General features: G+C 45.4%; 1 protein-coding gene across 1 annotated transcript; it reads right to left on the minus strand.

Annotated features, from left to right (window-relative positions):
- Window positions 1-6,007: 6,007 nt before the first annotated feature.
- LOC146019868 (uncharacterized) lies at window positions 6,008-22,179 on the minus strand. Its single transcript, XM_083152491.1, has 12 exons — window positions 21,846-22,179; window positions 20,803-20,836; window positions 20,018-20,070; window positions 18,863-18,926; window positions 18,316-18,371; window positions 16,367-16,469; window positions 15,208-15,299; window positions 15,077-15,127; window positions 10,922-10,972; window positions 9,078-9,134; window positions 8,088-8,147; window positions 6,008-7,890 (listed from the first exon to the last, which is right to left on the minus strand). Exons 1-12 carry the CDS (start codon window positions 21,937-21,939, stop codon window positions 7,886-7,888), a joined length of 720 nt encoding a protein of 239 aa, XP_083008617.1. The 5' UTR covers window positions 21,940-22,179; the 3' UTR covers window positions 6,008-7,885.
- Window positions 22,180-27,730: the final 5,551 nt, after the last annotated feature.

Here is a 27,730-nt window from a genome sequence, read left to right on the forward strand (position 1 = left end):
ATCAGGGAGGTAAATGTGTGGCTTAAGGATTGGTGTAGGAAAGAGGGATTCGTGTTCATGGAACACTGGGCGGACTTCTCGGTCAGGCGCCATCTTTTTTGCCGTGATGGATTGCACCTGAACGAGGAGGGGGCTGCGGTGCTGGGGGGAAGGATGGTTAGAGGGTTGGAGGAGATTTTAAACTAGGCGACGGGGGGGTGGGGGCAGCAAGACATTATGGGACCATCAGGGAGAGAAGCCGGACTGGGATCAGGAATCATATGGGGGAAGGAGATGGGGGGGGGGACGGAGACATAGACAAAGTCCTGGGACATAACAAGGGTATAATCGGGGGTAACTCTCAGGGTGCATCAGGAATGTCATGTAATAAAATGTTATGTTGTAACAGTCACGTTACCCCATTACAGTTCTTAGGTACAGATGATCTTAGTATACGGGAAGGAGGGAATGACAGAGGAAGAATTCCCGGAACTATGGAGAGGGCAGGCAGTGTGCATGATGGGGAGGCCTGTAGAGAGTCTATTGAAGGGGAGAGGGGAAAGAGGAAGCTAGTAAAGAATTCAAATGGGTCCTGGGGTGAAACTAATCACAATATTAGAGCCATATCTAAAAATAAACATAAATTAAAATGCTTACTGGCTAATGCAAGAAGCTTAGTGAGTAAAATCGGGGAGCTTGAAACGGTGATCAGTAGGGATGACTACGACATCATTGGTATTACAGAAACATGGTGTAATGAGTCGCATGACTGGGCATTAAACATGGAGGGATATACACTCTACAGGAAAGACAGGGAAAATAGAAGGGGCGGGGGTGTGTGCCTATATGTAAATAATAACTTAACATCATGTGAGAAAAATATGAGCACAGACCTGGAAGACGACAACTCGGAGACAGTGTGGGCAGAGATAACCGACAATAATAAGAAACCAAAAAACAAATTTATAATAGGGGTATGCTATAGACCACCAAATATAAATGAAAGGGAAGAGTCTCTTCTTTTAAACCAAATCAAACAAGCATCAAATCAGGGTCAGGTATTAATTATGGGGGATTTTAATTTACCCGACATTGATTGGGAAAACGAAACAGGTAAATCAGCAAGAAGCAATGGGTTCTTAAGCTTACTTAAAGACCAGTTTATTACACAAACGGTAGAAACTCCAACTCGTGATGAGGCACTCTTGGACTTAGTATTAACAAATAACACAGACTTAGTTTCAAACACAAAAGTAATTGAACAATTAGGGAATAGTGATCACAATATGGTTTCACTGGAAATCAACTTCAGTAAATTACATCAAAAAGGATCTGCAAAAATACTAAACTTCAGAAAAGCGAACTTTGAATTATTTAGGGAAGCCCTAACAGGAATTGGGTGGGAAACGGTTATGGAGGGAAAAAATGCAGAGGAAATGTGGGAGACTCTAAAAAAGGTGCTTGATTCACTAACTATTGAATACATTCCTAAAGTAACTAAAGGTAAATTCAACAAAAAAAAGCCACCATGGTTGGACAAAGAAGTAAGGTCAGCTATCAACAATAAAACCAGAGCCTTTAAATTCTATAAAAATAACTTGAATGAGGAGGCGTTCGCAAAATACAAAGAATCAAACAAAACTTGTAAAGGGGTAATCAAAGCAGCTAAAATATTATATGAAGAGTGCATAGCCACTGAAAGCAAAACCAACCCAAAGAAGTTTTTTAAATACATAAATAGTAAACGTTTAATTAAGGAAAACATAGGCCCACTAACTGATACTAGTGGAAAAAATGTTACTGAGGACAAGGGAAAAGCAAAACTGTTAAATGAGTTCTTCTCATCAGTATTTACTAAGGGAGAGCAGACTGTGGAACGAACATTTACCACAAACGGGACAAATAAGCCAGATCTCATTGTGGATTTCACGCCGAAGGAAATAATACTGAGGCTAAGCAAACTCAAAACAAATAAGTCACCAGGGCCAGATGGGATTCATCCGAGGGTATTAATGGAATTAAGGGATGAACTAGCTACCCCCCTACATTATATCTTTAGCAAGTCACTATTGTCAGGTATAGTACCAAAAGATTGGAGAATAGCAGAGGTAGTGCCAATATTCAAAAAAGGAAAAAAGGAAGATCCCGCTAATTACAGACCCGTTAGTTTAACATCAATTGTGGGTAAACTATTTGAAGGATTTTTAAGGGATGGTATCCAGGAATATTTAGATCATCACCGTCTACTCAGTACTAACCAACATGGGTTCGTGAAAAATCGTTCATGCCAAACTAATCTACTAGGGTTCTATGAAGAGGTTAGCAAAAATCTCGATAATGGAAATGCTGTAGATGTGATTTTCCTAGATTTCGCTAAAGCATTTGATACTGTCCCACACAAGAGATTGATTAATAAAATGGAGAACCTAGGATTGGGTGAAAATATCTGCAGATGGGTAGGGAATTGGCTATGTAATAGAGAACAAAGAGTGGTTGTGAATGGTGCCGTATCAGATATGATACCGGTACTAAGTGGAGTGCCCCAGGGTTCGGTTTTGGGGCCCATTTTGTTTAACATTTTTATTAACGATATTGGGATAGGGTTACTCAGCAATGTATCCATCTTTGCGGACGATACAAAACTTAGCAAAGTCATCAAATCACCAGAAGATGTCACCATGCTTCAAAATGATCTTGCAATTCTAGATGAGTGGGCAAAAAAATGGAAGATGAGGTTCAATGTAGATAAATGTAAGGTTATGCACCTTGGGAGACACAACCAGTGTGCAAGTTACAACCTTAGCGGAGAGGAACTGGGTAATTCCATACTTGAAAAGGATCTAGGAGTCCATATAGACAGCAATCTAGGATGTAGTGCCCATTGTAATGTAGCTACAAAAAAGGCCAACAAAATTCTGGCATGTATTAAGAGGGGAATGGAAACTAGGAACTCAAGGGTAATTATGCCACTATATAAAGCATTGGTGAGACCTCACCTAGAGTACGGAGTACAGTTCTGGGCCCCACACTATAAAAAGGACATCATAGAATTAGAAAAAGTCCAAAGGCGAGCAACAAAGCTTATTAGGGGAATGGAGAATTTAAGCTACGGGGAGAGATTAAGCAATTTGGGATTATTTACATTAGAAAAGAGACGTTTAAGGGGGGACATGCTCAACATGTACAAGTATATCAAGGGCCAATATAAGGAACTGTCACACACCCTATTTTCTACTAGAAAGGAATTTAGGACGCGAGGGCATGAGTATAGATTAGAAGAAAAAAGATTTCATTCAGCTAGTAGAAGGAATTTCTTTACGGTCAGAACAGTCAAACTCTGGAACTCTCTTCCCAGAGAGGTGGTAACGGCTGGCTCATTAAATGCGTTCAAGGCAAAGTTGGACAAACATTTACTGGAGAAAAACATCCATGGGTACAAATAAGAAATATAAATTGTCTGTAAAATACCAGAACCTACCAAATCAGCAATGGATATCTATACCAGGTTGAACTAGATGGACGCAAGTCTTTTTTCAGCCTTACCTACTATGTAACTATGTACTGTGTATAAGGCAGCAGTATAATATACTGCTGTGTAAGGGCATTTGCCGTAGTGTAAAAAAAAATAAAAATAATAATAATAAAAAGGGTTTAATTACTGTGCCTATACAGTGTTTTGTGTACTAGATTACTATGTGATGCAAACTTTGCGATATTATAATGTATTACTATGTGAGGGTAATTACCAACGTGAGGAAAAAAAAAAAAGAAAAAAAAAAAAAGAGAAAAAGGGGTGAAATTCCATATATCCCCTCCCATCACTCCCTACTATACACTTTTGTTTTAGGACCGTATTTATCAAAGCTTGCAGACAGATAAAATTGTTCCAAAAAACCAACCAATCAGCTCAAACCTGTCATTTTTCAAATACAGCCTGTAAATTGTAAGACAAGAGCAGATTGGCTGGTATTTGATCTCCCCAAATGTTATCTTATTCCCTGCTTTTATAAATACCTTCCTTAGAGTGAAATGTACTAAGCATCGCTTCTGCAGGTGTTGTTGGGAGGGATCAGGGAACAGGTCAGAAAGAAGCCCGTAAGATTCTGTAGCAAAAGCTGCCGTGACCCCCTGCGTCGAAGCGTGAGACTGAGGGCTTATAGGGAATGTGACTATTTTTGGGGTTTTGTCCACATTTTCACCTTAGTACATCCCACCCATAGGGCGAGATTCACCAAACTAAAAATGCCGTAAAAACCCAGTTTTCGGGGTTTTTACCGCATTTTCATATGCAGCAAAGCCCCACCGCCGGGGCTTCACTGCGGAGGGTTACGCCAGTTCTAGATGGCGTAATTACATGGAAGCCAATGGGCTTCCCTTCGTGTCCCCCGCCTCCCCGCGCGCCCCCCGCCGATCTGCGACGCACCCCCCTCACCTGTGTCCGGGCAGCCTCCTGCTGTGCTGCCCGGACCGGTGATCTCCTCCTCCCTGCACAGCTTCCGGGTACAGGGAGGAGGAAGAGGAGCCCTCTCACAGCCGGCTGAGGGTGCAGGGAGGGAGGGGGGACCCGCAGCACATCGCTGGTCATCGCCTTGGTGTTAATAATCGCATATGTTACTGCATATGCGATTATTAACACTACGAGTGCCGGCGATGTGCTGCGGGGGTTGTTAGAGAATCCTGCCCATAGTGAGATAACTGGATATTCTCATTATGGGGGATATTTCAATCCGGGATCCCCACTGTCAGAACATCCCAACAGTCAGAATCCCGGGCTGTTTCCGTCTGGTCCGACAGCACTTTGACAGCTGGAATTCAGTGTTCCGGCTGTCGAGTGTCGGAAAGTCAGTGGATTGTTAAAAACGGACGTGAATGTGGCCGTTTCCCACAAAACAGATCCGATTAATAAAAAGTCAGGTCTGACGCCCTTCAATGCAGTCGCTAACGGCAGCATTGAATAGGCGAGTGTCGATATTTTCCATGTCGGGAAATAACGGCACTTATTGAATACCCCCCTGTGTGTTGTTATGCAGTTCACATAACAACCAAAGATTTTTTTTCAAGTTGGGGATTTATCAAACCTTCTAAAAGTAAAAGTAGAGGCCCCAGTTACAGTGACTCCGTAGTGGTTATCATTCTAACATCCTGCTGGGACAAGAACAATAGCTCGGGAGAATGTGATTGGCTCTTCCAAACCAGTAGCTGATGACATGCGGCGGGTCTGCGTGGTAACCTTGGTAACGCTGAACGGAATCCAATACACATCTGTCCACCAATATACAGCCTTTAATATATACACATAGGAATAAAAGAAACACAACACAATAAATAGGCATAGGGGAGTTAATACAATGAATCATTACCCACAAGTCCGCTGTGGAAGGGACCATGGCAATTAGCGGATGCTGCTGAGGTTCTTGTCAGTAACATATCAAACGGACACAAAGAAATATCTACAGAATATCAGTCACAGGAATAGAAGATACACAAAGGTTCTAGCGCTTCTCAGGAAATATACAGCGTTCCCGAGAGGACACATTATACTGACAGCGGTAAAGACTCATAGTAACTGCATACCCTCCAACATGACCCATTCCATTAGGTACAAAATGCTCTGTTTCTGGACTTCCTTACCAGTGGCAGTTACAGATGTGAGGCTGCAGCACCGTCCAATATTCAAAAAGGGGAGCCACATCAGCTGCCACCCCAAACATCACTGTCCTGGACTCACTGGCAGTTGATGTGACCCCCCTCTTTGAATTTTGGACTGTGCTGGAGTCCAGCTTCTGCAACTACCACTGGCAGGGAAGTCCAGGAACAGAGCATTTTGTACCTAATGGAATGGGTCATGTTGGAGGGTATGTAACTGCAGGGTGGGCGGATGCACGGAACATTGGGGTAGATGTATTATTATGCAGATATCGGACCTTGGATCTAAAGGTGCCCATACACGTTACAATTATTGTATACAATATCGCATCTCATCGTATCTTGGTTTTGTGCAGCACATCATTTTTGTACTAGATCTCATCTCATCGCAAAACCGAGAAGTGATGAGATGCGATATTGTATACAATAATTGTAACGTGTATGGGCACCTTAATAATTCAGACCTAATCACATGTGCGAGCCGTCCGTGCGAAGGCCGCCAGCGATGGAGATTGACACCCTTTGGGACGGTAACCCTGCGTTTTCTGGCCATTCCCCAGCCGTCGGGAGGGAGGGCCGCTGACGTCAATGTGCATCTGAGTTTTATGCTGTATTTTTTTAGTTTTAGAATTTTTCATACTTTCAACACTCAGATTGTGAAGCGTAAACTTTTCCCCTGTGTCGATCTTGACGCGTTGACATTTTGCTTGTGTGAACTTATTGACAGTCATAGTAGACACTGTGGGCCCTATGCTCCATAGCCCCTGGTACAGACCACACACTGTGGGCATCATACATCCCTGGTATAGCTACGGCATGTGCCGCCCGCGTTATCTGGGAGTGCCAGGCCCAGTGTCTGCCCCTTCTATAGACGCAGCAGCGATATGACCTGCGCCCATATCTGATCTCATCCAGAGGGCACATGGGCACGCCTGCAGAAAACGGCCGGGTGACGCCCACAACTTGTGAACGGTTAGTGGTCAGACTAATCGCTGGATTTTGTCGCTGTTCAGGCTCACGCATGTGCGCTGTGATTCTTACGCATGCGCAGTCGATAATCGGCCACCTTCAGGATTCGCAGCCCAGTAATGAGATCTGAATTGGGCCCTTAGCACATGAAGAGTAACCTCTCTGTCAGCGGGGGAAGAGGGCAGGGCAGCCGAGAGAAATTCCAGGCCCCGGTAACATTTTGGGGGCATGGCCTAAGTGTGGGAGGTGTGGCCACCTCCCGCACGTAGGCCACACCCCCAAAATGTTTAGAGGAGGGTGAAAGAAAACTCTACAAACTCTAAACACACCACCAGCAGCAGCAGCACACACCTACAGCATGTGCTGTGCTGACAGTAGGCTCAGCATGACCTCCCATGCTGTCAGTGAGACACTCATGCTGAGCCTGCTGTCAGGGAGACACATATCCTGCGGGGCCCCTCCAACAAGCCTGGGCCTGGGTAATTAGTGTACCCATACCCCCCCCCTTTCGGCTGCCCTGAAGGGGAGTATATGTTCCTTCTCAGGTATAATATAACTACAGCATATCTCAGATAGGTGTCAGCCCTATTAATAACATTAGCAATCTGTCATTTAAATGATATTATTACTGCTATTTTATCGGCAATTTCATTTCTGTATTGAAAAAAAAAATTATATAAAGAAAAAAGTAGAACAAAATAAGTGATCCCACTAAGTGCGAATAGCTGGCAACGGGCTGAGTTGTATTGTAAAGTTCCATTGATCCAGGTATAAAAGGAAAGCTGTCGTCTCAGTTATATTCCCAGAACATGCCCACCGCCAGACACCAGCCACTGGCACGAGAACGTCCCTTGGTCAGGACACGACCCTGTAAGTGGCTGGAGAGTTGTTCTGCGTCATTAGTGCCAGACAGGGAACCACTGGGCCCGATGGTCCATTTCCTCATTACCTCAGGCGTTTCCATTTATAAATAACTCGCACGCGATATGTTTTCACACCTATGGTGCCAGTAGGTAAATGCTTAACAACGACCGGTAGGCAGTGCCAACTCCACTATGAATGGTCCAGTGTGATAAGGGGATGCAAATAGTATTTCCGGTCTCTGGTATGCCCAATACAGGAGCCAAGATTTACCTCCATGGAGAAATGAGCTTCAGAATGTGCAAAAAATAAATAATTGCGGATCATCAATAAAATCTATTTTCCTCTTCTTGGCGGCCTTGGTCCAAGAATAAGGGAGAAATCTTCCGGTGTTAATACATGTCCGTCCTGCTGCAGCAGCTGCGGAGTCCTAACCTGCAACACAACCGAATGAGAATATCAGAGGTGAGACAGGACTTTGTAGGCGGATCTCCATCCAAGGGCCTGATTCGGACCTCACTGCTCATCTGCAAAATTGCAAAGATATTGCTGTTCACTGCCAATCCATACGCAACTCAGTCACCAAGAATGGCCCCACAGTTACCTACGCCCCATCCATTCTTGTAACCCACCTGTATGCTGCCCACTGACCACGTTTTCATAATCCGGCATATCATCATCATCTTCACTGTCTACAAAAGACAACGCAGTATAGGGGTAAAACAGTATATAAGTATATGTAAAAGACTAACTACTCCTCACCTCTATGAGGTGAAGTACCACCAATGACTACTAGAGGCCACTTGATGGACCAAAAGTGGACTGGGCACACTTTTACTGTTTCCAATCGGAGTCCTTGTGGACGGCGACTTATGGAAAACTAAATAAAATCATTAAAATCTCACATCAATCTGTTCATCTGGACCCCAATGTAATGTACCTATTAACAACTTTAAGTACATAGGGGCTAATTCAGTAAGCCCCGCAGATTCATGAGAATTGCAGATCGATATTTTGGGGAATCTGCGCATGCACAAATGCGACATGCGTGACCATTTAAACAGTGGTCGTATCCAAACCGCAGTATAAGTAGCAATGTACTGTTCCAGAAGTGGCAACGTGGCATAGCAGGGGCACGGTCTAGACAACGCCGGCCTTTCCGGACTGTTGGGTGGGGTGCGGCGGCTGCGTAGTGTGACGTGCAGCTGCTGTGACCCTAAACATGGCAGTCCGGCGCCTGCCTTCGCAGCTAGGTTGCGCAGGCAGGGGCTACCGTTAATATGCGACCACTTTACTGTTTGGTGAATCACAATCAAGTCCGGGTCACTATCTGAAGGATCTTCACCGTAACAGTGACTTCATCAATTGACATGCCACTTGGTGCCCACACATGAAAGGAAGGGCATGCTGGGACTTGTAGTGTCATCTTGAGGACCCCTCCCTTTCATGCACATGAGTCCTATCACTAAACTGATTGCCAGTATATATTTCATCCTGATGACCGGAAGTTGCCTATCTATACTTAGCTGGCTATCATCTTACTGTTGCTTTGGATTTTGGGACATGATTGGTAGTAATATGTCTGAGAGCTGTATTGTATATGGGACAGGTACAGAACTCACCGGGATTAATGGGAAGTTTCTCTGCGTCTTCCACGTTCACATACTCTAGGCTGCCACCTGGGGAAGGAGAGCGATGAGCGTCAGATTCTGTGGTATGGAGCCATTTCTGGATGTAGTACAATACGGCAAGTCGGTAACTTTAAGTAATCTGACACCAGAATGTCTACATTACTGGTTAGAACTGCACAATGAGATCCATCTATCCTCCTCACCCTCTGCTAAAGGCTAGTGGTGGACCCCCAATAACACAAGGTAATAAATGGTGGACCCAAATAACACAAGGTGATAAGTGGTGGACCCCAATAACACAATGTGATTAGAGGTGGACCCCAATAACACAAGGTGATAAGCGGTGGACCCCAAAAACACAAGTTGATAAGCGGTGGACCCAATAACACAAGGTGATAAGCGGTGGACCCAATAAAACAAGCTGATAAGCGGTGGACCCAATAACACAAGGTGATAAGCCGTTGACCCAATAACACAAGGTGATAAGCAGTGGACCCCAAAAAGACAAGGTAATAAGCGGTGGACCCCAATAACACAAGGTGATAAGCGGTGGACCCAATAACACAAGGTGATAAGCGGTGGACCCAATAAAAAAAGCTGATAAGCGGTGGACCCAATAACACAAGGTGATAAGCCGTTGACCCAATAACACAAGGTGATAAGCGGTGGACCCCAATAACACAATGTGATTAGAGGTGGACCCCAATAACACAAGGTGATAAGCGGTGGACCCAATAACACAAGGTGATAAGATGTGGACCCCAAAAACACAAGGTGATAAGCGGTGGACCCCAATAACACAAGGTGATAAGAGGTGGACCCAATAACACAAGGTGATAAGAGGTGGACCCAATAACACAAGGTGATAAGCGGTTGACCCAATAACACAAGGTGGTAAGCGGTGGACCCCGATAATAGAAGGTGAAAAGCGGTGGACCCAATAACACAAGGTGATAAGCGGTGGACCCCAATAACACAAGGTGATAAGCAGTGGACCCCAATAACACAAGGTGATAAGCGGTGGACCCCAATAACACAAGGTGATAAGTGGTGGACCCAACAACACAAGGTGATAAGCGGTGGACCCCAATAACACAAGGTGATAAGCGGTGGACCCCAATAACACAAGGTGGTAAGAGGTGGACCCAATAACACAAGGTGATAAGCGGTGGACCCAATAACACAAGGTGATAAGCGGTTGACCCAATAACATAAGGTGGTAAGCGGTGGACCCCAATAATACAAGGTAATAAGCGGTGGACCCAATAACACATGGTGATAAGCGGTGGACCCCAATAACACAAGGTGATAAGCGGTGGACCCAATAACACAATGTGATAAGCGGTGGACCCCAATAACACAAGGTGATAAGTGGTGGACCCAACAACACAAGGTGATAAGTGGTGGACCCCAATAATACAAGGTGATAAGTGGTGGACCCCAATAACACAAGGTGATAAGCAGTGGACCCAATAACACAAGGTGATAAGCGGTGAACCCAATAACACAAGGTAATAAGCGGTGGACCTCAATAGCACAAGGTGAGAAGTGGTGCACCCCAATAACACAAGGTGATAAGTGGTGCACCCCAATAGCACAAGGTGATTAGCGGTGGACCCAATAACACAAGGTGATAAGCGGTGGACCCAATAACACAAGGTGATAAGTGGTGGACCCAATAACACAAGGTGATAAGCGGTGGACCCCAATAGCACAACTTGATAAGTGGTGCACCCCAATAACACAAGGTGATAAGCGGTGGACCCAATAACACAAGGTGATAAGTGGTGCACCCCAATACAGTGGTCCCCAGTAACAGAATGTGATAAGCGTACCCTTCGAATCACTGGAATCCCCAACATTCACGTAATTGTCATTGCCCGTAACTGCAGGGAAACAGGAAACAGTTACTGAGAATTGAATGTTTGTAAATCCGGTGCCATAATAAAGGTGGACAGCTGCTGTTGTGTTACACAATCCCCTCATTAGTATAACAGACGAGCGCTGCTGCATGTACATCAGCCTGCTCACAACAGTATGTAGCGCGGGGACATTACCATGAGAGATATTAAGGATTTGCATTATTCTCATACCGATGTCAGCCAGTATCCCTCGGTGCTGTGTAATTATTACTAATGTGTATACTCCCTCACTGTGATAACGAGTTAATTTACAGGCTGAGTCTCCCATTTCCAAACATCTCGTCGCAGAGGGGTCGCAGAATACGTGAAAAGTAATGCACGTCCCCTCGCTGGGCTCTCTGCTCTCGCCACGCTTCGGGCTTGGTGGCTCGCTGAGCTTGCCACACTATATAGAATCAACTCCACACCATACTTGCCTACTTTTGAAAACTACAGTAGTTTCAGGGAGATTATAGTTGGTAGCAGAATTTTGCACAGTGCCCCACTGAGGGGGCGTGTCATGCTCCACCCAAAGGGCGTGTCTAGTTCCATATATGGAGAGATTGTGAAAAGAGATTGTGAACGTGGCACCTAGAAGCGTGGGTGTGTACTGCTACATCTGAGAGGAATCTTGTAAAATTACTTATATGCAAATGTAGTTGAGCCCCAAAGCAGTTAGTAACAGATACTATACTTGGTAAAGTGCTGGGAAATGGTTGTGATGATTCAATGTAAATGTATTTATCTCCTTTTTTCCTCAAAAATGTAATGTGGGCTAGGTGACATGAGGGAGATCGCTAGAATAATGAGGGAGAGAGGGAGATTGCTGCTATGTCAGGGAGTCTCCTGCAAGAGGGGAGGTAACTATGATGTAACAGTGTAATGTGGGTTAGGTGACATGAGGGAGATTGTTAGACTAATGAGGGAGATTGCTGCTATTTCAGGGAGTCTCCTGCAGAATGCAGGAGGGGAGTTAACTAAAGCTGGGTACACATATATACAATCGTCGGGCCGTTCTTCCAATCTGGGGGCAAACGGCCGTTCAATTGTATAGGTGTGTACGCTGTCCCAATTGCTGCTGTGCGACCGATAAACGGCCAAAAACGCTCTTGGCCGTCCACGGTCGGTCGGTCGAAGGTTCTTTGCTGCTTAATATTTCATCCGACAGGACGGCTCCATATCGGAACAAAAGTGAAGTGTGTACGCACGTTCGATCGATATGCTTGACAGTTTGACAAAGCACGGTGGTATGCTGCATTATGAGAGACCCTGTAACCCTTTGCCTGCTGTTTTAACTAATGTGTTTTAATGCCTCACTGCTCAACACTTTAGACGCATCACTTTAAGACATTAATCAATGTTGAAGTTTTAATAGAGTGGGCTGGAAGCTCTTTTCTGGGCACCATAACACACTATTAAAACTTCAACATTGATTAATGTCTTAAAGTGATGCGTCTAAAGTGTTGAGCAGTGAGGCATTAAAGACACATTAGTTAAAACAGCAGGCAAAGGGTTACAGGGTCTCTCATTTACTTCTTCTTGCGATTGTTTGGACGGGAGTACATCGGACGTCGCAAGTAAAATTGTACATATGTGTACGCGCAGAACGGTCGTATGTTTTGGACGGCCGAACGTGTATTCGGTCGATCGAACGGTCGCAAGAAAAAGGAAATTGTACATATGTGTACCCAGCTTATGATGTAACAGTGTAATGTGGGATAGGTGACATGAGGGAGATTGCTAGACTAATGAGGGAGAGAGGGAGATTGCTGCTATTTCAGGGAGTCTCCTGCAGAATGCAGGAGGGGAGGTAACTATGATGTAACAGTGTAATGTGGGCTAGGTGACATGAGGGAGATTGCTAGACTAATGAGGGAGAGAGGGAGATTGCTGCTATGTCAGGGAGTCTCCTGCAGAATGCAGGAGGGGAGGTAACTATGATGTAACAGTGTAATGTGGGCTAGGTGACATGAGGGAGATCGCTAGAATAATGAGGGAGAGAGGGAGATTGCTGCTATGTCAGGGAGTCTCCTGCAAGAGGGGAGGTAACTATGATGTAACAGTGTAATGTGGGTTAGGTGACATGAGGGAGATTGTTAGACTAATGAGGGAGATTGCTGCTATTTCAGGGAGTCTCCTGCAGAATGCAGGAGGGGAGTTAACTATGATGTAACAGTGTAATGTGGGATAGGTGACATGAGGGAGATTGCTAGACTAATGAGGGAGAGAGGGAGATTGCTACTATGTCATCGAGTCTCCTGCAGAATGCAGGAGGGGAGGTAACTATGATGTAACAGTGTAATGTGGGCTAGGTGACATGAGGGAGATTGCTATACTAATGAGGGAGAGAGGGAGATTGCTGCTATGTCAGGGAGTCTCCTGCAGAATGCAGGAGGGGAGGTAACTATGCTCCACACCGACGTGGATATTGGGGTAATGAAAAAGTCGGAGGACGCATTCCGCTGCCGCTCGCCACGCTTCGGGGTGGCGTGGAGAGAAATTAAACGTATTTTTGGGACATACAATCATATTATTGTATACCTAATGTCATGGCATCACACACCCTATAAAATCGCATGCGATATAGTGGTGTACAAAAAAAAACATGCAAAAATCGCATCGCATGCCGCTATAATGGCCCATGCGAAGCGGTGTGATTTCCCTTCGGTGCCGTATGTAGAAAATCTGGGCGCCGTGCTAGGAAACAGGTACCGAATTTACAAACTCCACACATTTCAGATCAATCATGAGAAATGAATCCTTGACTTCAGAGCTGTAACCATTACACCAGCCGTACATTAAACGAAGTTTGTCTGCAAGAAAGCAGCTGCATCAAGAAATGCGTCATGCTCAAAATATGCCGTAATTCGGAATATTCTGTATTTCAGACTTTTTGGATATGGGAGAGTCAACAAGTGGTATTACTGCATACCGACAGGACACTAACATACACCTGTCATACTACAGATATAAAATATTATATATAACATGGCATCGGTTCTGGAAACCATGGAACTATGACAATGTTATATGCTATTAGCTGCAGCACTACTGCCACCTACTGGCTTATATATATATATATATGTGCTTTCTCTCAACTTCAGTGGGTAAATGTACTAAAGGTTCTAAAAATAAAAAAGTGATGTTGTGCATAGCAACCAATCCGATTCTGTCTGTCATTTAACCTGGAAATGGTCAAATAAGACGGAGTTTACAAGAGGCATTAATCACATGAGCATTTGTTCAATGCGTATCTTCTCAGCCATATTCTGCCTTGCCGTAACCAGACATTTTGATTCCCTCTGCCAGAGGGAATTGGTGCCCCACCCCCACAAGTGCCAAAAATGTAAGATCGAAGGGGTGTGGCCACATAATAGTACCAAAACCACTGGTGAGGGCGGGGCAGGCGGTGGATGGTCAGTTTGGGGGTGTGGCCGACGCATTTGTGTCCTCGTGGCCACCCTCTCCCCTGCCGTGCAATGACGGTATTTCCGGATTACGGGAGGCTTGCCTATCTTTACGGGTAGACAACCCTGCTGTAATGCTCAATACGCATTATGCCGCACATCGTAATGCCCATATTACATATTGCACACACCGCAATGCCCATTACACAATATGCTGCACACCATAATCCCCCCAGTAGTGCCCCTTACACAATGCCCCCAGTAGTGCCTTCCCTGCAGGGAAAGACGGTGATGCACAGCCTTTCCTGGTAGATCTCAGGGTTTTGCCTATAAATAATAGGCAAAGCCCCGCGGTTCACAGATTGCTCAGCACACATTGCGGTGTGCATCGCGACGCGGGTGTACCGCAATGAGTGCTGAGCGATTGTGCTGTACGGGGCTTAAGTGTCATTCCTCCCATTCTGATTGTCAGGAAGGATACGGTAGAGTTTTGTGTCGGTTATACCAAGCTGCCGACGGTTTGGCCAATTGTATATCACCTCCCATCATTAGTCCCAGCTGCAGACGATGTGCAGAGGTTTGTACAATCCTTTACCAGCGTTACCCGTGCAGCACTCTCATAGGGTGTATTTATGTTACTGAGAGCAATACAGGAAACCACAAACTGCTAGAGTGTCTTTACCCTTTGAGGTGCTTGGATTGCCCACATTTACATAGTTGTCGTCCGTGGCAACTGCAGGAGAGAGAACAGAGGTTACTGTGACAGCCAGGACACAGGCATGAGACAGGCACTCAGTGACAGACTGCTAGTACCGGAGGAGAGGCTCGCTCTGTTGTCCACAATGGAAGATGAGACCTCGCCCGCTGGCCCAGGGTTGGCATCACTGTCGTCTGGGAGCACCACTCTGTGTGGGTATAAGGAGGGAGTATTACCACAAACAGGACTAGTATACATTGGTGGCATGGGCATTGGGAATATTGTATGGACAGACACTGATAGCATGGGCATTGGGGATATTGTATGGACAGACACTGATAGCATGGGCATTGGGGATATTGTATGGGTATGCACTGATGGCATGGGCATTGGGGTTACAGTATGGGTATACACTGATGGCATGGGCATTGGGGTTACTGCATGGGCATACACTGATGGCATGGGCATCAGGGTTACTGTATGGACAGACACTGATAGCATGGGCATTGGGGATATAGTATGGGTATGCACTGATGGCATGGGCATTGGGGTAACTAAATGGGTATACACTGATGGCATGGGCATTGGGGTTACTGTATGGGTATACACTGATGGCATGGGCATTGGGGTTACTGTATGGACAGACACTGATAGCATGGGCATTGGGGATATTGTATGGGTATGCACTGATGGCATGGGCATTGGGGTTACAGTATGGGTATACACTGATGGCATGGGCATTGGGGTTACAGTATGGGTATACACTGATGGCATGGGCATTGGGGTTACTGCATGGGCATACACTGATGGCATGGGCATCAGGGTTACTGTATGGACAGACACTGATAGCATGGGCATTGGGGATATTGTATGGGTATGCACTGATGGCATGGGCATTGGGGTTACTGAATGGGTATACACTGATGGCATGGGCATTGGGGTTACTGTATGGGTATACACTGATGGCATGGGCATCAGGGTAAATGTATGGACAGATACTAGAGCTGTGAGCATTGGGGTCACCGTATGGGCAGACACGAGTGGTATGGGCATTGGGGGTAACTGTATAAGAAGGTTCTGCGGGGGGACTGCAGCTACTGTATAGATGGTGACAACATTGGGGTCTTGAGAGTAAAGGCATATATGGTCTTGGTGAATGACACATAGATCGTTATACATTGTGAGGATAAGCAATCTCTATGTGTCCTGACATTATATACAGGTACGCCAGTGTCGTTATAAATATGTGAGTATAGCAGACTTATAGTAACTTACATATAACCACAGGCCGAGCTGTTTTTGGAATAACTTGGATCTTCCCCTATATCATATATACCATCGTCATCTTCATTTTCTGTGTTTCTAGAATGGAGAACCCCTGTAGGTGGAGGAAAAACATCAAGTATAATATAAATATGAAAACACATGAGAACTCAACATAAGAATGTGTATCTATTATATTATAGCTTTGTAAATATGCCCCACCATGTCCCCGCATAGGTAACATATCTCTGGGGAGCTGCTGGATACAGGTGACATCATTGGTCCATAGAAAGTGTACAGACAAACTGGCACCCCCTCTCCAGGGAACTGTAGAGAGGAACTTGCAAGTAAGGGATATTTGAAAGATGGTCAAAGTGAGGGTTCCTCAGGCCGCAGAGGAATAGGATACAGTAGTTGGTGAGAGTCAATGAGGGTACAGCAGAGAGTTTTAGTGGCCTTCGGGGTATAAAAAGCATGGGAATATGGTGTAGGTGAAATCTGGTGGAAGTGGAAAATAGTAGATCGTGGTTCTCCAAGTCCCAGCATGCGGGGATCTGCTATAACTGGAAGGATTCAGTATTAAATCCCGGCGGTCGGGATCCCGGCGTTCAAAATCCCGGCGCCGGGATCCCGACCGCCGAAATCCCGACAAGAGGGGGGCGTGGATTGCCCCCCCTCGCTGCGCTCGTCACTAATTTATTCTCCCTCCGAGGGTGTCGTGGACACCCACGGAGGGAGAAAGTGTCGGGATTTCGGCGGTCGGGATTTCGGCGGTCGGGATTCCGGCGTTGGGATTTTGAACGCCGGGATCCTGACCGTCCGGGATTTACACTACATCCCAACTGTAATATGGTAGAGGGGAAGAATGGTGGAAGTGGAATATGGTAGATGTGGATCTGGTAGAGGGAAATTATGGTGGAGTTGGATCTGTGGAGGTAAAGTAGTGCAGTATGGTGGTGGAGGAATATGGTGAAGGTGAAGTATGGTGGTGGAGGAATATGGTGGAGGTGAAGGTGGTAGAGGAATATGGTGGAGTTGGATATGTGGAGGTGAAGTATGTTGGTGAAGGAATATGATGGATTTGGATCTCTGGAGGTGAAGTACGGTGGTGGAGGAATATGGTGGAGGTGGATCTGTGGAGGTGAAGTATGGTGGTGGAGGAATATGGTGGAGGTGGATCTGTGGAGGTGAAGTATGGTGGTGGAGGAACATGGTGGATGTGGATCTGTGGAGGTGAAGTATGGTGGTGGAGGAATATGGTGGAGGTGGATCTGTGGAGGTGAAATATGATGGTGAAGGAATATGGTGGTTATGGATCTCTGGAGGTGAAGTATGGTAGTAGAGGAATATGGTGGGGGTGGATCTGTGGGGGTGAAGTAGTGTGGTGGAGGAATATGGTGGAGGTGGATCTGTGGGGGTGAAGTAGTGTGGTGGAGGAATATGGTGAAGGTGGATCTGTGGGGGTGAAGTATGGTGGTGGAGGAATATGGTGGAGGTGGATCTGTAAAAGTGAATTATGGTGGTGGTGGAGGAATATGTTAGAGTTGGATCTGTGGAGGTGAAATATGATGGTAAAGGAATATGGTGTTATGGATCTGTGGAGGTGAAGTACTGAAGTATGCTAGTGGAGGCATACAGTATGGTTAAGGTGGATCTGTTGGGATGAAGTATGGTGGTGGAGCAATGTGGTGGAGGTGAATCTGTGGAGGTGAAGTATGGTGGTGGAGGAAAATGATGTAGGTGGATCTGGGAAGGTGAAGTACTGAAGTATGGTGGTGGTGTCATATGGTGGAGGTGGATCTGTTTAGGTGAAGTATGGTGGTGAAGGACTATGATGGTTATAGATTTGTGGAGGGGAAGTATGGTGGGGGATGGCAGGATGGTTTAGCAGAGATATATATATTATTTTATTGCAGAAGCTGAGTATGGACTGGCATCGCCCTATACTCTGTAGTACACACCTTGTGCTTCCCGTCCTACTGAACTCCTCCGGCTCTCAGCAGGTATCGGAGATTTCCTGTCGGTAAGGAAGATGTACACATGCGTTAAACATCACATACACACCTGTAAGTAATCCTTACATTATAGTCCTTACCTTTAACCCTGACTGTGTCTATTTAAAGTGTCTCAACTGTTCTTTTAATATAGAAAATGTGCACGTTCCCAGCGTAATCCCAGCATTTACAGTAACTCTACATTATGTCCAGAGTGCACGCCTTCATCGAAAGGTCATACGATTATCAGCCAGACTCGCATGACTGTGACCAGTGATTGTGGATGTACTGACAAATACTTTGTGGTTTACTTACAATAGGTTTAGTTGCTAATTGAATTCCACAACAAATCTCACCACATACTGTACACCCTGGAGATGTGTCTCTTAAGGAAATAAGCCCCGAAGGTCTCTTCATTACTTGCTCAATTTAAACTATGTGGAAGCACTTTGCTGCCATCTCTGGTGATAAAGGGTATTGCTGTTACTATCCGATACAAATGAACGGTACTTACGGAATGGTGAGTAGGAAATCCTGCGGATACATGGTGGCTTGGGAAGATGACGACCGCGGAAGACCTGGTAAAAAATTAAGAGGAAACGGATTTTATCACATGTCGACTCAGCTCAGCAATGGAAAACAGAAGTACTTACATATGAGTAATGGTCCATGTACTCGCACGCCCAGTGGGGGCTTGCGAGTACATGGACCATTACTCATATGTATAGGTTGGGTGGGGGGCACACACAGACTCCGCTGCTGTCTGCTGTACTCTGCAGACAGCAGCGGAGTCAGGGAGGAGGTGAATGGATGTCTGTGTGTGGCATCCATTCATCTCGCGGACGGGGTCTGGGGTGGGGTGCACGGGGGCTGTGGGCAGCCTGGCGGCTTACCTTGGTGCTGGGCTTGCCCTAGCGTGATGATCGGCAGTCCCGGCGCTTGGAGATGATGTCATCTCCAAGCGCCGCCCCCGTTTACACTGTGGGTCAGAACCGTGTTCCAATAAACCGGGTCAGATCCGGGATTTGGGTGTAAAAGGGGTATTAGAGGCCTTTCAAATGACAAGAAAACCAATAGTAACCCCTAATTTCTGCCACACCCAGGCATTCTCTCTGGACACGTGACCATTCCCCCTTCCCCCTTTGTGCCATGCCACAATCCTCCGCAGGCACAATCTCCCCCACTTCACTGTTAGGGGTCCCACAAGGGGGGATAATGAGATCATCAGCAAGGACTTCTGAGCAGCTGCAGCAAAATCACTGCAAAGAAACGCTGTGATGCCAATAAAGAATTCGGGCAGTTGGAAGTACAATGAAGGGAAGCAGGAGATTTATGACTGAAACGAGAGCCTCCTGCAGGATGTAGGATCGTAGGCAACTATGATTATGCAGCAGGTAACAGAGGATATAAATAAATGAGTCATTCACATTCCTTGCCCCAGAGGAGTGTAAACCTAATATTACCTATCACATGAACACTCCCATGAGGGTAACTGTTGTCACAAGACAATTATCCTATCAGTAGGTTTTCAGGATTGTGGGAAGTAACCGCAGCACCCACAGGAAACTCAGGCAAAGAAAGGGAAACATATAAACCTCACACAGATATAGGATTCATTCATGTAATAAATCTTTCCAGTGTAAGATGTCGCTGGCTAAGGACGACTTACCTGGCAGCCGGTTAATGATCATGAAACTTGATGGTGGAACGGTATACTGAGGCCTAAAATAGAAAGCAGCAATAATATGGTTTTAGTATAAAAGGAAACTAGTATAACTCTGCACAAGTTACATCTGCCCCACCTGCAGTGCACATGGTTTTGTCCATCTAAGAAGGATTTTGTCAGAAAGAGTGAACTAGAATAAGGCCCATAGTGACAGACGTACTCAAAAATTGTTGGGCTGATGAGAGTTCAACAAGTATATTTTGCGGACTGATTTATGCCTGTGCTTGCACTGCGCAAGCGACTCCTGTAAGCACCTATGGGTGATGGTTAATGTGTGTTTAATAAGGGTGGGCCATGGGCTCAGTGCAGAAACAGGGCTCAATAGCACCTCTACTGGCCCTGCCCCCTTAGTGCATTGTGTCATGCAGAAGGGGCGGGGCCACTGGGTGTGCAGCACTGCTGACAATGTCCTCAGGATTGGCTTTACACGCTGCCATTGGAGGTTCTGAGGTGCACTCGCGCAGTTAAACTGGCTGCATGGTGCTGTTCCAGACAAACGGACACATTTATTTCAAGTGTATTTGCATTAAACTCTGCTGCCCCCTATGTGTTCTTTCTTATAAATATGGAAGAGGGATGGGCCCCAACCCAGTACATTGCCCAAGAGCCCATGGGGGTCTTCATCGGGTTCCGCATGTGTTGTCTACATGAAGCCTACACCTGTGCCACACCTGTAATGCCAATCACACCTCTACGTGCCGTGTTTGAGCAGGGAAACGACGACTTACTTGTCGACGTAGTAATCGGTCTCTGTTATGTGAACTGCAAGGAAGACACATTAATGAGTACAACAGCAATGCCAGGTGACACAGCCTATAGGTACACACCTCACTATACTACTACCTCATGTCTCCAGCCACTTATACATTATTCATTTTGACCCATACAGGCTTCTGTCTCAGAAAGTGGCCAACGACTCTTCCACCACAACACTGACCTGACCAAAAGGAAGTTCTATCAAGGTGCTCAACCACTAAAGGAGCCTTGTTCCTGCTTAAATCTCGACATTATTTCTTAGCATATTGTCAGCCTTCGGTGGAAATCTGATGAAGTTTAGGTCCAGGTGGGAGGGGCGGTAACCCCATTAGTCTGTTAGATCTCATAAGCAGGGCCCTCCATCCTCTTGGTTCTCTCCCTGTATTTCCCTGATCTTGTGTCTACGCCCACTTTGACATGTTGTAATTGACTTTGATACCATCTGTCTGATGGGATCCTGGGTTGCTCCTACTAAGGACTTTATGTCATTTTATTGCTGACATTTTCCCAGCTTGGGTTTTTACCCTTATGTCTGTTTTATCTCTTTTACATTTCTATTCATTTTGTATTGTTGTATATTCTGTTGTCACTGTTGTACGGTGATGCATATACTTTGTAGCACTTAATAAATGATCTACAATACCAAAAATGGGACTGTCCCCCCACAATCATGACAGTTGGGAGTTATGTAATATGGTGCAAGGTGCATTGCTGTATGGGGCATAATATGGTGTAATGCCATGCCCCCTTACAACAAGGCCACGCCCACTGCAGCAATACCACTCCCCTTGCAGCGAGGCCTTGATGTCTACGGATGGAATGTGTTTTATTTGTGTTTGCCCAGGGAGCCAAATTGTCTAGGAACAGCCGTGCTAGTGAGCATTATATCCCACCAATAAAGCAATATTATAATAAAATCTGGACATTTGTGGCAGCTGCAGTTTGCAATGTCAAAAATCAGTAACAGTGAGAACCTCAGCAAACCATTAGCTGCCGTTCTTCGGATAGAACGTACCTGGTATTCGCCTCCTGCAGCTAATGCACAGACCCGTCAGGACGATTGCAGAGAGGACAAAGGCAACAGCCCACAGGACAGCCACAGAGTTCATTACACCAGCTTGTTAAAGGAGACAAGCACTGGGATGACATCATCATCGTATATATAATGACATCAACAGCGGTTACGTAATGACATCATCAGTGTGTAATCACATCATCAGCATAGATAGTGGGTAGAAAAAACAACAACATTAAATGATAATACATCATTGGGAACCTCCCTGAGTTTGTGAGCCATATTTTTGGATTAGGGCTTCCTTTGCATGAAATAGCACCATGTACAGCTGCTTGGGCGTATAATTATTCTAATTTGTCAATTATATAAAAAACATTTATCAAATGTTTATCAAGTAATCTAGACACACACTCATGAGGACACACACAGAGTGTTTGCTGGGTACAGCAACAGTTGCAGGCTGAGTATTGTGCAGTCCCTCACAAAATATTCCTGTTACCCTACATGCTACAGTATGTTATTACCGTTTATCTGTGCCGGTTACAACAAGCGTTTCCCACAATCCTTCCTGTGCGTTTGATGCCTGAAAAAAAAGAAGCATATTCTGTAATAGTTTATGAGCCTACAGACACCCCAACATAAGAATAAAGCGCAAGCAATCTTCCAGTGTAATCTGCATAGTGTGTGGGAGTAATATACACTGTGTTTTATAGGGAGCAAGAAGGAAAAACAGAAAAGAAAAATGCACTGCAGCCCGCAGCATAAACTAGCATTTATACATTTCTTTTGATGGCCCTGGCAGCAGCAGGTGGCAGTGTGCGGGAGGGATCACACACCTGCTCAGGTACAGAGAGGACAGGCTGCCGCTGCATCTGCCTCTCTCCCCAGCTCAGCACAAGGCACTGAGCAATGTGTGCTGGGCTGGGGAGAGAGGCTATGCCCAGCTCTCTGCAACGGGGAAGTGGGTAGCGGGTTCCGGGCCCCTCCATCAGACAAAAACTCGCACCCCCCCCCCCCCCCCCGCCCTCCTCTGGGCGCTGCTGGCAATCATTACTCCTTATATAATTAATTATAAAAAAAGTTATATATATATATATATATATATATATATATGATAGATAATCAGCGGCACTCCTCAGGCTTGATAAATGTTAAAATTCTTTTATTGTCGTCCTACGGCGCTTCGGGGCTTATAAATAAAATTATAATAATAATGTTACAATATAACAACTTATTAAGAGTGCTGCTGAAAAACAGGTTTTCTTCCCTAACACCGAAATACACTGAATTACAGCACTTACACTGGGGGGGGGGGCAGCTTTGCGGGTCCTCTAAACGCCGCCCAGTGCCTGCACTAACACCCACCCTCCCCTTGTACGCCGACCAGTGGCGTAAGTTCGTTCCAGATGCCCGGAGGCAAGATATATATTGGTACACACACACAGACACACATATACACAACGCAATATAGCCTTATATAAAATATATATTTCTGTTAAGAAATATAGATAGATAACACATATTTATCAGAACTCAGCCACAGAAGCAATATTGTTGGCTTTTAAATAACTGATTTATACTTGCATGGGGAGGAGAGGTGCCCCCTTGGGAGCAAGAGCCTGGCGGCAGATGACTCCATTGCCTCCCAGAGTTCTGCCTCTGACACGACCATCGAATAATATCTACAGCGCTTGCAGATCTAAGACACCTTAGATCTGCAGGACCCTGTATGGAAAGCAGCCGGGCAGCTGACGTCAGCTGCCCACTCTCCGCACCAGCATTCCGGGCGTTCCAATGGTCCTGTGCCCCCCACCCGCACTGGGACAATAGAATACACAGTATCCCCTAGTATTCCCAGCTACAGTCCTATACGCAGTGGATGTGCGATAATATGGAAATGACACATACACCTAGATTTCTACTGATACATCCTCCAACGGCTTTGCAGAATGTCCGAGGGAACTGAGACACTGGTGCTCAAAAAAGATTGTTATATGTCTGCATTGTAGATGCTATAGCGTTATTACACTGGCCCACCGCACTACAATAAAAAGATGGATGTTTTGGGCTTCAAATACGAGCTGCCAGTAAGACGTTGGATCCAGATGTTTTGTCCATGTTGAACATACAACTCGGCTGATGTAATGGAGTTCCAGTTAAAAAGTCAGACACAAAACAGCTCTATAGAGTTGGACAAAATTAAAGCAGTTTTTGGTGGGTGAGTTGTAAAAAGTGATATGCAGCTTGCCTATATTCTGTGTGTAATTGTAATTGTATCTGCATGCCAAACAATGGGGCAAATGTATTAAGCCTTAACAAGAGCTAAGTGCAAGAGTGATAAGGAGAGATAAACGTCCAGCCAATCAGCTCCTTACTGACTTTTTTCAAACACAGGGTGTAACATGGCAGTTAGCAGGTGATTGGCTGGATGTTTATCTCTCCTTATCACCCTTGCATTTATCTCTTGTTAAGGCTTAAATACATCTTCCCCATTGCAAAATCATTTGGTATGCAGAGGCAGCCACAATTACATACAGAATACAGGCAGCCACATATCATTTTAATCAGCAGAAGCTACCTGTGCGTCCTATTGACAAAAAGTTGCATTTTACAGGGAAAATGTTCAACAATGACATGTAAAGTACATAACCTACAGTATTTTGAGACATAAAAGTATATGTTTGATTTTTAAGGTTAGTTTTTAAAGATGTTTATTTATTGCTAATGTGCTCTGATCTTCTACTTATAAGTTAATTTAAACATTGCTGATTATAACTCACCCAAACAAACCAATTATGTCAGACTTTATAGAGCTGTTTTCTGTGAGACTTTATAACTCTGCTCCCGTTACACCCAGCCGGCAACTGTTATATAACACGTCACATTCCGGTTGGTCTGAAAAGCCGGATAATTCCTGCTCTAAAAATCCCCTGAGATGTTGGATATTATTTGCATTCAGAGCACTAAAGATGCAGCCATTAAATTGGGAAAGTTCTTGAAAAAGCCGAAAATTATAATGTCCAACGTCGTGCAACTTTTCTCAGCCGTTAAATCATATCTCATAACATCTCGCTCATGGTCTCATTCAGTGTTATGCACTAACCCGGCTGGGTGCAGACAGACATCGGGATAAACCAAGTTGCGATGCGGGGAAACACTGGTTGCTGGTGTAACACAACCTGATATCTCTATCGCTGTTGAGAAGATGACAATCACTCCTACCTCTCAAGCTCGCTGCCTAGGTGTTATCCTTGACTCTGAACTTTCCTTTGTTCCCCACATTCAATCTGTCTCGAAATCATGCCACCTGCACCTAAAAAACATATTCAAAATTCGCCCTTACCTTACACAAGACACTGCAAAATCTCTAATCCATGCTCGCATCATCTCACACATTGATTATTGCAATGGTCTCCTTATTGGCCTTCCCCAATACAGACTCTCACCACTACAGTCCATCATGAATGCAGCTGCGAGGCTAATCTTCCTAGCCAGGCGCTCATCGTCTGCAAAGCTACTCTGTCAGTCTCCTCATTGGTTACCTGTATTCTACCGTATTCAATACAAAATTCTTTTACTTACACACAAAGCCATAAACCAAACTACACCAACATACATATCTTCTCTTATCTCAAAATATCATCCAACACGACCTCTACGCTCCTCACACGATCTGCGTCTCTCATCCACACTTATTACTCGCTCCCATTCCCGACTGCAGGACTTTCTTCAGGCTGCACCCACTCTGTGGAATGCCCTCCCAAGCACAATAATGCTGCTTTCAGACCACATAACTGTATTTGAAAACGTTTCCAAAACGGGTCTGCCAGGTAAAACCCCTTTCACACCGCATCTCTTAAACGGTATATTACCGTTTAAGGGGCGTTTTTTTTACACTGGCAGACCCGTTTTTGGAAGCTTTCCAAATACAGGGTCAAAGCCAGTGCGGTCTTCAGCGCGACCCCCCCCCCCCCCGCACGGGTTAACACACAATCCGCCCCCCCCCCCCCCCAGCGGGTTAACACACACAACCCGCCCCCCCAATGTGTTTAAGGAAACAGCCCCCCCCCCCCCCAATATATTTAAGGAACCCGCCCGTGCAGCCGGTACCTCCTGCGATGCGACGCGTTGAGGATCCCGGCAGTATGGACAGATGCATTGCACTTGTAAAAAAAAAGTGTCTTTCGGAAAATGACTGCCCCATAAGAAAACCTGTTTAAAAAAACTGTCTTTCGTATGGGGGCAGCCATTTTCCGAAAGTCACTTTTCAAGTGCAATGCATCTGTCCATACTGCCGGGATCCTCAACGCGTCGCAGGAGGTACCGGCTGCACAGGGGGGGGGTTGTTAGCCCTGGGGGTGGTGTGGGGGTTATGTTAACTGGCGCACGGCAGGGGGGGATGTTAACCGGCGTGGGGGGGGGGGGGGGGGGGTGAAGCGCAGTGAATATTTAATGAGCACTCATTAAATATTCACTGCTCTGGGTCCGCTTATTGGCTGGGTCACAAATACCGTTTCAGACCCGATTTTGATGCCAAAATACCAGGTCTGAAACGGGTAGGACCCTCCATTTTAACCGTTTTATAAAACCTGCTTTTTTAAAACGGTAAAGTGGTTGTGCACCTTTCAGACCGCACAGATTACCGTTTTAAAACGGTTAAAAATCGGCTAAATACCGGTTTTTAAGTGCGGTCTGAAAGGGACATAACACTCTCCCCCCAGTCTCCAAACCTATAAGCGTTCCCTGAAAACTCATCTATTCAGGCAAGCTTACCAAACTCGAGAACCAGCCACTTAACCTTCATATATCATTCCTATCTAATCACATCCCCACTGTACAGTCCACACATATCCTCTCCTATCTAATCACATCCCCACTGTACAGTCCACACATATCCTCTCCTATCCAATCACATCCCCACTGTACAGGCCACACATATCCTCTCCTATCCAATCACATCCCCACTGTACAGGCCACACATATCCTCTCCTATCCAATCACATCCCCACTGTACAGGCCACACATATCCTCTCCTATCCAATCACATCCCCACTGTACAGACCACACATATCCTCTGTCCTATCCAATCACATCCCCACTGTACAGTCCACACATATCCTCTGTCCTATCCAATCACATCCCCACTGTACAGACCACACATATCCTCTCCTATCCAATCACATCCCCACTGTACAGGCCACACATACAGGTATCCACTATTTCTTTATCACATATTCCATCCTCCTGACCCCTGGCCAAACTGCTGGGTATCATACAGCACACCAGGAACCTTTGCATTCTGGTGGAATTAATGCAATAAAGAATACAGTATCTATCCTTATGTATCAATGCCTATTTCCCTATAGATTGTAAGCTTGTGAGCAGGGCCCTCCTACCTTTGACTGTCTGAAAATACCCAGTTTGTTATGTCGCTGTCTCCTATTGTAAAGTGCAACGGAATCTGCTGCGATATATAAGAAACTGTTAATAAATAAAATAAATACATTTTCGCTTTAATTTTGCACTATAATTCAGAGATGAGCAGGGGCGCATTCCTCTCCCAACCCTATATTTGGGCAATTAAAATAACCCCTCCTCCTGCAATACAAAATGGTTTTCCAAAGTTGTAAACTGCACCGATTAGTTGGTGGGCAGTAAACTGTGTGGTAAGTACAGCTAGATATATTCTATATAACATACAATACATACCATGCACTGGTTCGCCACTTGTATCCCTACAGTGCATCTGAGGGTAGGCAGTCTGCACAAACAAGTTGCTGCTGGTAGTATTGATATGATTCAGAAGACTTGTCATCATTTCAGTTTCGCTAAGTTGTGACTTTTACTATGTATGACCCGCGCCCCCTCCCCTCTTCGCACCCCCC

The sequence above is a fragment of the Crinia signifera genome, chromosome 7, assembly GCF_055691185.1.
Source record: "Crinia signifera chromosome 7, ASM5569118v1, whole genome shotgun sequence".
NCBI lineage: Eukaryota > Metazoa > Chordata > Amphibia > Anura > Myobatrachidae > Crinia > Crinia signifera.